This window comes from Athene cunicularia (assembly GCF_003259725.1).
Source record: "Athene cunicularia isolate RWA chromosome 4 unlocalized genomic scaffold, athCun1 chr4_part3, whole genome shotgun sequence".
Taxonomy (NCBI): Eukaryota; Metazoa; Chordata; class Aves; order Strigiformes; family Strigidae; genus Athene; species Athene cunicularia.
This window is the reverse complement of record NW_020799100.1, coordinates 379,576-389,185: the sequence shown is the minus strand read 5'-3', so window position 1 is coordinate 389,185 and position 9,610 is coordinate 379,576. Positions and strand designations below refer to the sequence as shown.

Sequence of the window (9,610 nt, the reverse complement as noted above, 5' to 3'; positions counted from 1 at the left end):
CGGCGCTGGCGGCGGCAGCACTGGACAACGGGCTGGCGCGGACGCCGCCGATGGGCTGGCTGCATTGGGAGCGCTTCCTCTGCGCCACCGACTGCGCCACCGACCCGCGCCGCTGCGTCAGGTACTGCCGGTGGCGGGCGGGGGTGCCCCGGGGCCCGGGCCCGCCTCCGGGGATGGGGTGGGTGACACCGGCCCCAGGGGAGCCCCAGGCACCGGCCCTGGGAGTGTCCGGATTGGGGACAGGCGGCCCGGCGCGGTGTTTTGCGGCCCTGGCACCCGGTGCGCCTTCCCCATGGCAGGCGCAGCCCCCGTACCGGGGCCGGGCAGCACGGTTGTCATATTGTTGCTAGAAATCGGGCTGCCACGTTCTCCGCTTTCTTTCCTGGTGGTGCTGCCTCCCCGTGCCCAGCGAGCAGCTCTTTGTGGAGATGGCCGATGTGATGGCTGCCGAGGGCTGGAGGGATGCGGGCTATGAGTTTGTCTGCATTGACGACTGCTGGATGGCCCCGACGCGTGATGAACACGGCAGGCTCCAGGCTGACCCAAAACGGTTCCCCAGCGGGATCCGCAAGCTGGCCGACTATGTGAGTGCTACCTGCCGCAGCGCGGGCAGTGACAGCGGCCAGCAACCCGACCTGCAGCCGTGCTGGGAGCAGGGGAGGTGAGGGAAGGCCGGGTGGGGAATGGCCGCGCAGCTGCTGAGCTAAGGCCCTGCCTGCCATCGTGGGGTTTTGCTTCCCTTGACGCCCCAGCTCCACTGTCTCCTGCATCACAGCTGCCCCATCCCCTGTTCTCTTTCTGCCTGCAAGCGCAGGTCCACTCCAGGGGGCTGAAGCTGGGAATCTACAGCGATGTTGGGAACAAGACGTGCGCTGGCTTCCCTGGCAGTTACAACCACTATGACCTGGATGCCCAGACGTTTGCCTCATGGGGTGTGGACCTGCTGAAGTTTGATGGCTGCAACTCTGACACGCTGGAGCTGCTGGCAGAAGGTAGGCGTGGGCTGGAAGCCCACGGAGTGGGACTGTTCTGCCGGCAGCAGCAATTCTAGGCCCAGGGTGGGCTCCGGGGAGTTGCTTTTCCCTGAGTGCACTCATTTAAAGGATTTGCTTACAAAAGCAGGTATGAGACTCTGTTCCCAAGCCCAAGGTAGTGAGTGTTGCTGGCCCAAGTGGTTTTTACCTGTTCAGCCTCCTGGAGCTTTCAGTGGTGTGCACAGCTTGAAAAAGCAGCTTTCTCACACCAGAGACCACATCATGCTGAGCGTGGAAACATTGACTGTGTACTCTGGGGGCTCTCTGTGAGACTGCTGCCTCAGCTCTTAATGCAGCAGAGGCTTTGCCCTTCTGCAGTGCCTTTATTGGAGAACTCAAAGTGTTTCACACACTTAACCCATAATCCCTTTGGGAGGCCGTATCAGGGTGGATCAGCTTGAAGCTAGAACAGCTTGTGTCAGCTGTAAAAGGGGCAGTTATCAAGGCTTTTAAGATAAAAAAAATGAAGGGAATTCTGGCATAACAATCCTACTGGGGTTTTCATTTTAAAGCACACCAGTGTAAATCCCAGTTCAGAAATTATTTGCATGCAGGCTAGCAAGTCAGCAGCTCACCGTGCCAAGGGAGCTTGGCTACAGACTCTGCAAGCACAAGCAAATCCCAGTGCCGCAGGAGCAGATCTATGGACAGAATGATGCAGCTCAGAAGGTGGTTTTCTCTTGACTGGGCTTCTGCTGCTTGCTGGCACAGTCAGCACCACAGTGTTTGGCAGCAGGAATCCTGTACATGCTCCTGGTTCTGCCTGGCAGGGAGAACCTGCCCAAGGGACAATCCTCTTGAAGCCAGCTGGTGGGGCATATGCCAGCTGCCACAACCAGGAGCACAGCTCAGCACTGTCACAGCTGAGATGAAAGCTCTTCTTGGATCATACATGTAACCCAGATACTTGTATTGAACCAGTTCCAGGCAGGACAGCAAACTTTTAGTTCCCTGTCTGCTGATGAAAAGGGACTTAACAGAGCTGTCTGGGGACAAGGATGGGAAAAAAGTAGTGCTTTTGCATTCCTGCCCAGTCCATACGGTGCAGATGCCTCCTAAGAACGTACTCCTGTAACATTACTCATCAAAGCTGTACCCAGCAGCTTGATAGCTACCAACTTGTATTTCCCAGATACCTAGAAGCAAAAATACCATACAGCAACACTGCAGCCTTGTCCCATGACTGTATGTACAAAGAGATCAGCAGTCTCGGAGTGATAAGCCTGCCCATGACCTGTAGCAAAGCTGTGAAGAAGCTCAACCTGTCCTTGGGAGGCAGGAGACTGGCTGCAGACTAAGGTCCTCTGTCTTCCCTGTGCTGTTTCAGCCACAATAATGTGTTCAGCCTCGATTTTGCAAGAGTGGAACTGAAACCTGAACCTGTGACACTGGATTAGTTCCTCTGTTTGACCAAGGAGCTTGTGTAACCCCTGTCTGCCCTCTTCCCTTAGGTTACAGGCGCATGTCTCTGGCCCTGAACAACACTGGGAGGAGCATTGTGTACTCCTGTGAGTGGCCTTTCTACTTGAGGCCTCTACAGCAGGTAAGGAATGTTTCTTAAGGCTTGTTGTGGGGCTGAAAGTGGAAAGAACAGAAAAGCATTAGGACTGCAAAACAGCCACCCAAGAAACTTTCTGCTCTCTGGTCTGACAGAGAACAAGACTCTTAAGGTGAAGGAAAACCACTTTTTCCTCTAGAGCCTTGAAGTATACCTGAGGTGAGTCATTACTCTGCTGAAAAGCATTCAATAGGGTCCTGCAGCACGAAGGCACAGCCCAGCTGGAGCATGCCAGAGAACACAGCAGCATCCATCTGCTTTCTATTTCCAGGTAGCCAAGCAACAAACCATTGGCAATGCAGATACACAGCTAGCAGATAGTTTGGTGTTACTCCTCCAGGACACGGAATGCTGCAAACTCAGCCTTACAGTCACCTCTAGGGACCAGGAGAGAAATTTTAGGACAGCCTCTTTAATAGGAATTCTCCATATTGTTTGCTGACAGATTTCTGTCAGCCAGGCTCCGTAACCAGCATGTTGCTCTGCACCCAAAGCTGGCCTCCCCTGTGCCACCATGGCAGGATGGTGCCGTTCCCTCCCCCTGGGAGTTAAATGCATTAGTCACTGAAGGGTGTAAACCCAAGAAATGGCAGTAATTAATGGGATGTCACACTTTAATCTTATTGGCCCTGTCACACCTTCAGTAAAATAGCACTCAAAGGAATTCTCTAACAGAGCTAAGTGGCCACAGCTCTTCTCCCAGGGGAAGCAATAGTGTTGTCTGGAACGTGGCAGACTGGAGTTACTGGGCACAAGGTGACCTAGGGAATCAACATGCACTAGGTCATGCAGAGTGCTGGTGGTGGGAAGTATTACCATAGTTCTCCCCCAAACTATGCCTCATCCAGTCTAGCCTTGTGTACAGTCCTCTTCTTGTACAGCCAAGCCCTCTGGCTAATCACATTCAATGTTTTGGCAGCCCAATTACACGGAGATCAAACACTACTGCAATCACTGGAGGAACTTTTTTGACGTCTATGATTCCTGGAGCAGCATCAAGAGTATCTTGGACTGGACAGCACTTCACCAGGACAGCATTGTGAAGATAGCTGGGCCAGGCGGCTGGAATGATCCTGACATGGCAAGTAGAGCAATGCCCACCTCCCTTGCAGCACCAGCAAAAAAAATTCTTCTGTCAGCTGTAGGCTCAGAAGGATGGGAAGGGAGGGAAACATTGAGGGGAAGGGCTCTAACAGGGTCCTAGGATCAAGAACTTGATGAGAGGATCCCTGGCTGGAAAAGGAAGGAGAACTACAGCTACAGACAGTGCCAGGGAATTCCCTGTAACATAGCCTGCAAGCAGTGCCAGCTCCGAACACAGGCGTGGCAGTGGGAGACATCTCGGAACCGCTGATCTCCCACTAGAGGGAAAAACCCTGGGGGCCAGGCTGGATGCCAGCATTGCAAGGAAGGAATAGCTGTATCCAAAAGCAGATTCTTCCGTGCTGCCTACCCAGTTAAGGATCCTTCTTTAGCTCCACCAGTAGTTCATCCTAAATTGCTACACTAGTCATGCCTTGCCTTTCCCAACCAGCTGGTCCTGCTCCCAGTGCTCAGCCTAACTAGTCCCCAACTAGGGGGTCCCACCTTCAGCATCCTGTCAGTTACCAGTGCTTGGGTTGGTGGCCCAGTTTCTCCTCAGCAGGCAGCACAACAGGGCATTTCTGTTTTCTTGTCACAGCTGGTGATCGGAAACTTTGGGCTGAGCTGGGACCAGGCAGTGACTCAGATGGCAATGTGGGCTGTGATGGCAGCTCCACTCTTCATGTCCAACGACCTGCGGCACATTAGTCCTGAGGCCAAGTGGCTGCTCCAGAACAAAGAGGTGATCGCCATCAACCAGGATCTGCTGGGCAAGCAGGGATACCAAATCACCAAGGTACAGCAGGACTGGGCCAGGGTGCAGCATGGGGCACAGGCAGCCAGTCTCTCACCTAGGGGACACTGGGAACACATGGGCTACAGAGGAGTGTTGAGGGTTTGGGAACAGAAGCCCAGCAAGGCTGCTTGTTCCTGAAGCCTGATTAAGCAGACAAGCGTGAGGACCACCAGCTCTGCCTTCCCTAACGTAAACCCTGGGTTTATTTTCTCCTCGGCAGGACAAGAACTTTGAGCTGTGGGAGCGGCCTCTGTCTGGCCGAGCCTACGCCGTGGCAGTGCTTAACCAGCAGGAGATTGGGGGACCCCAGAACTTCACCTTCCCCCTCACCTTCCTCGGCAACGGGCTGGCCTGCAACCCAGCGTGCACCGTGCAGGAGGTCCTGCCAGCCAGCCGGGACTGGGGGGTTTACAGCTGGGTGTCTTCCCTGAGCGTGGAGGTGAACCCAACTGGCACTGTGCTGCTGAAAGTAGTGGCACTATAGGAGGCACAAAGACAAGCTTTCTGTAAGTCTCAGACTGTCTAAACTTCTTGTCCAAGAAGCCTGTCTCCTTCCTCCAGGTGGGGTGCCTTCGTTCTCTCCTCAGGCTTTCACTACTCAAGTGCTTCCACATGGACTTTGAACCTTCATTGACAAATACCCATCGCTCCATCACCAAGAGGTAACAAAGAAAGGGGTGCTGCTTCTCTTCTTTGACCCTTTCTCTGGCATCTCACCTAACTTCTCCTCCAAGAGGCCATAAGGCCCCAGCAGGGCAGCAGCTCCTGTTGATGCCCAGTGCCACTACCAACCAAAGAAATGCAAAGGACACATGCAGCATCTGACACCTGTGACCGTTTCAGGGACAATAGGGGAAACACACTGCCTTGCTTTTGCTTTGCCCAGCTGGGGCATGCAGTCCAAGAACAAGAAAAGCTGCTCCTACCCCTGCAGAAGAAACACAGCACTCTCCTCAGAGCATGGACATCTGTCTACCTTCTGAAAACTCAGGGGCTGGCCTAAAGCACTGCACTTGTTAGCAACTGCTTTCTTGACAGCTGCCTGCTTAGTATATAAATGTGATTATCATGCCTTGGGCCTCAGCTTTTGAGGGTTCCTCCTTACCCCAGGAGTCTTCCCCTCACCCCTGGCTGTCACTTCTCTTTGTATGACAATTCCCTCCACCCTTCGCTGGGATCCCCCTTGCTCAGGGAGCCACCTTCCAGAAATACCTGTGTGCTTGCCGTACTGCTGGCAGTAGCCTTTCAGCTGAATAACACAGGTCCTTCCAAAACAGGAGATGGATACTTAAACACACAACCATCACGTCCAAGTACATTCTCTTCTGACTACTACACAATCAAGACATCTTGATTTGTTCTTATTTCTGTGATTGAACACTTTGATTAAAATGTCCCTTAAAAAGGCTAAGCTTTTTCTTAGTTTCACTGTACAGCATGGTCTCCGAGATTAAATCAGATTTTAGAAAACAGGCCAGTTTGTTCCAGTCACTAAGTTCTTGTGAAATTTGTCACAATTACTCCAAACAGCACTAGGTAAAGCTGATAGTGTAGCCATACAGTCCATCTCACAGCAGAGGCTGAGGCCAGTGCTGCTAACAGCTTAAGCAGCAGGACTTTGAAAATGCTAATCACACCAGCCAGTACAGAATAAACAGCAGCACATGTTCCATTACTGTTCAGTAACTTAGTGCTCTCTGTCCCTGTGAAGAGGGATTTCTCCATCCTCCAGCTCTTGTTTTCACAAGTTACTCTTGAGTGCTCTGCATCATGTTCCCAGCACCCCCTGGCAGGGCCTCCCTGCTCCCAGGGGCACAGCGCTGCCTCGAGGGGTGATCCTGTCCATGTCAGGTACCACATTAAGTCACATCTGAAACTCAGTGCTGTGCTTCAGCTTTTTCTTTTAATGAAAATTTTAAGGGGTGCCAACAGCAGTCAGAGACAGGAGGCAGGCAGCCAAGTCCCAGTACACCGTCACTGCGTGCGACAGCACAGCTCTGCAGGAACCACAGGCACGAGGCTGTCCCTCATCTCTGAGCTACCGTGACACACAGACACAGCACACAGGTCCCCGCCATGCCCCAGCACGGAGCCACTGCCTGACGGTGCAGAGGACACTTCATCTGGAAGCCCCCGGTCCCAAACCCACAAGCAGCTCCAGCACATGCGTTGCCCCTTTGGGCAGCATAACTGCCCCTGTTTGTAACAAGGGGCACAGCCGAGTGCAGGGGCTGCTCTGGGGGGGTTACTCTCAGCAAGGTGCAAGGAATCTTACCTGCCTCTCCTCCCAGATGAGGGCTTGGAGAGGGAAAGAGGCCTACTCAGCTTTTTTTTTTTTCCTCCAATCACTACTTCATCTACCAACAATTCAAATTTACCATAGCATTCCTGAAATGGAATTGCTATAATGGAGACATAAACGGTTTTAAATGAAACAAACTGCAGAAGTTTAGAGGAGGTCCTTTTGAAGGCCACCTTCTACCACAGCTCATAAGCCTGGAGAAAAGCAGCAGCACAACGCTCAGGCAGAGAGGCCACTGGTGCAAAAATCTATCAGAGCCTCACGCTCTACATATTCTAAACCACCTCTTGGTAACAAAGTAAGGAGATCACAGCCATCAGCAGGTTTTTTTTCAAAAGCCTTCAGATTACAAACTGTTCACTCACTAAGCAGCTTTGCAAGCAGCACCTTCCTGTTGGGTTGATGTACTTTCAAGTCCCACCCCATCAACAAGAGAAGATACATAAAAACAAGCAACTGATCATTCCAAATACTTTAATGTGGTCCATAATGACAAGATGGAGCTTAAAACTGGATCACCTGGCCCTGTAAGAAGGAAGAAACAGAGCAAGTTTATTCATCACTGAATGTCACCACGCTTTCTCAGCCACTCACAGTACAGAAACCTACCTTTCTCTTCTTGTCTCCTCCCAGTTCAAAGTGCTTGCACCTCTTAATTGCCAGCATCCTCTTGGACCTGCAGTTGGGCTCCACGCACTCCAGCCTCAGCACAATCTTCTTCGTGGTCTTAGCCTGGGAAGTGAGGAACAGAGCACATAAATGAACAAAGTGTCTGCAAGCAGACAAACTGCTGCTTTCAGAAAAAACTTGCTATCTGCACTCCTGAGGATTCAGCAGCTTGTTCTCAAAACTGTAAAGAAAAATTCTCCCAACACAGGCTCCATTTATTAAAATAAGCATCTTAGTGAATCTGTACCTTCCCAATAAAGGACAGTGGCAAAAGCATTCAGTGGGTCAGGGCTGGTCCCCAGCAGAGATCAGCCATGCCGGAAGAAAGTCTGTGCCAGTGAATACACCAAGGAACAGGCACTTCTGCAGTGGGGGAGAACAAACTGACAGTGCTCAAGAGAAGTTCAGCAGAAAGCCGGGCGGAAGAAACACCTGAAAGCAACATGACTGTCAAACCTTCCCCAGAAGAGCAGTGACACAACGTGCTTAACGCTGGCCCACAACTACTGAGAAGTTAGATGAAACCCAAGACTACAGAGGGAAGAATCCCAAGCTGCAAGGCCACACAGCTGGACAGAGCTGTAACTACCTGTCATAAGCCTCGGCTAATCAATAATGCTGACTACGAAAACAGAAATGGTGATGGCAACATACAACTGCAAGAGCAGTACAGCTGCTTCAGGCACCCCACTTGCAGAAACATTTTCTGCAAGGTCTCTTCACTTCCTGGCAGAAAGTCAACTTGAAAAACTGCTCTCATTTTTCTGTTCTTGCTGGAAGGCTTCCTGAATGTCTCCACCAGAACACCAGAGCTTTCCAGCAAGGACCCAAGTAATTCTATAAGCCAAACTAAACAGTTCACACAAAAACTATAATAAATCAGCCCACTGGGTTTTCCTTCCCTGCTGTAAATATCAGATTTCCCCCCTGTCCCAACTATTTGGCAGGAGATAGAGACACAGAAGGAAAACATGTTGCACGACTACAGTCCCTGGTACCTACACTGAAGAGCAAGGGTGACAGCAGCTGGTTTCTGCAACTCATCTGTAACAGAATGCACTGCTGCCCTTCCACTGCTGCTTTGAGATTGTAAAGACCTAATGCAGCAGCTCTTGTTTCCTGGCTCAGCAATATGGATTTCCCCAGAGACAGCAGACCGCAAAAAAATGATGTCATGTTCTGCAGTACCCCCCAAAGAGTTGCACACATTTCGCTTCTACCATACCTTTGTTGGTGAAGACAGCCTCACTGTGCAGAGTCTCACAAACCCAGCAAAACGTTTCAGTGATAAACTACTGACACTTCAAGAACATAAAGAGAGCAAGCAGCAGGCTCCCCCTCCCTTCACCATACTCTTCATCTGCAGCAAGCGATGAGGAAAACACTCTTTTCACTAAAAGGATCAACTGTGATCACAGAATCGAGGCTCCCTGCAGAACCTGCTCTGCGAACACATGCTATGTCACTCCTGCAAAAAAAGGAGCACCTACATGAGGCGGGGCAGCAAGGAAGATGAGCACATGTGGATGGGGAGCTTACACTCCCCAGACAGCACCACCACCACAGAGCTGCCATGCCACAGCTCGAGCACAGGACTGCTACAAGGCTGCAGGAGGCTGAAGTGTCCCTCATCAGCTGGGTGTACGGATTGCCAAGCTGCATGTCCAGGAGCTGCACTCACCTTCTTACGGAAGATGGGCTTTGTCTGGCCCCCATAGCCACTCTGCTTCCTATCGTATCGTCTTTTTCCTACAAGAAGAAACGCCTCTGTTTAGGCAACAACTCCAGACGCGCTCCAAGCACAGCAGGCACTCTTACCAAACCCCAGCAGACCCGGGGGCCTGCAGCTGTACAACCCAGAAGAAAACACCCCCTTTCTCCCACGGCCACATGCTCGGCCCACAACCATCACCCTGGGGCGGAGCACGACCGCCCGGGCCCCGCGCAGGCTCCCCGGCCTCACCTTGGGCGTACAGGGAGTCCTTGCCCTTCTTGTACTGGGTGACTTTGTGCGGCTGGTGCTTGCCGCATTTCTTGCAGTAGGTCCGCCGAGTTTTCGGGACGTTCACCTGGAGGAGCAGGGAGAAGCCGGTCAGCACACGCAGGGGCGGAGGAGGGAGCTAGAAAAGTGCGGCGCCCCGGGGGCCCTCTCGTCCCGGCGCAGCCCG

The 9,610-nt window shown here is 52.2% G+C and overlaps 2 protein-coding genes across 2 annotated transcripts in view; one reads left to right on the top strand and one right to left on the bottom strand.

Moving 5' to 3' along the window:
* Nucleotides 1–6: 6 nt before the first annotated feature.
* Nucleotides 7–5,877, top strand: GLA (galactosidase alpha). The gene is made up of 7 exons (XM_026848344.1): nucleotides 7–121; nucleotides 410–584; nucleotides 815–992; nucleotides 2,486–2,577; nucleotides 3,512–3,673; nucleotides 4,274–4,471; nucleotides 4,692–5,877. The coding sequence occupies exons 1-7, from the start codon at nucleotides 51–53 to the stop codon at nucleotides 4,953–4,955; spliced, it is 1,140 nt and encodes a 379-aa protein (XP_026704145.1). The 5' UTR covers nucleotides 7–50; the 3' UTR covers nucleotides 4,956–5,877.
* Nucleotides 5,878–7,230: 1,353 nt separating this feature from the next.
* LOC113480136 (60S ribosomal protein L36a) overlaps nucleotides 7,231–9,610 on the bottom strand; it is a 2,747-nt gene continuing 367 nt past the window's right edge. Inside the window, exons 2-5 of the mRNA XM_026848755.1 lie at nucleotides 9,406–9,562; nucleotides 9,124–9,191; nucleotides 7,383–7,505; nucleotides 7,231–7,298 (exon numbers count right to left, since the gene is read on the bottom strand). Coding sequence (XP_026704556.1) covers nucleotides 7,278–7,298; nucleotides 7,383–7,505; nucleotides 9,124–9,191; nucleotides 9,406–9,562 — 369 coding nt within the window. The 3' untranslated portion in view covers nucleotides 7,231–7,277. The remainder of the gene's footprint in view (nucleotides 7,299–7,382; nucleotides 7,506–9,123; nucleotides 9,192–9,405; nucleotides 9,563–9,610) is intronic.

Coding starts and splice junctions, on each gene's coding strand:
- GLA (XM_026848344.1), top strand. CDS start 51: ATGGGCTGGCTGCATTGGGAGCGCTTCCTCTGCGCCACCGACTGCGCC. Junction 585..814: donor TCCGCAAGCTGGCCGACTAT/GTGAGTGCTACC, acceptor CTGCAAGCGCAG/GTCCACTCCAGGGGGCTGAA. Junction 3,674..4,273: donor GCTGGAATGATCCTGACATG/GCAAGTAGAGCA, acceptor TTCTTGTCACAG/CTGGTGATCGGAAACTTTGG.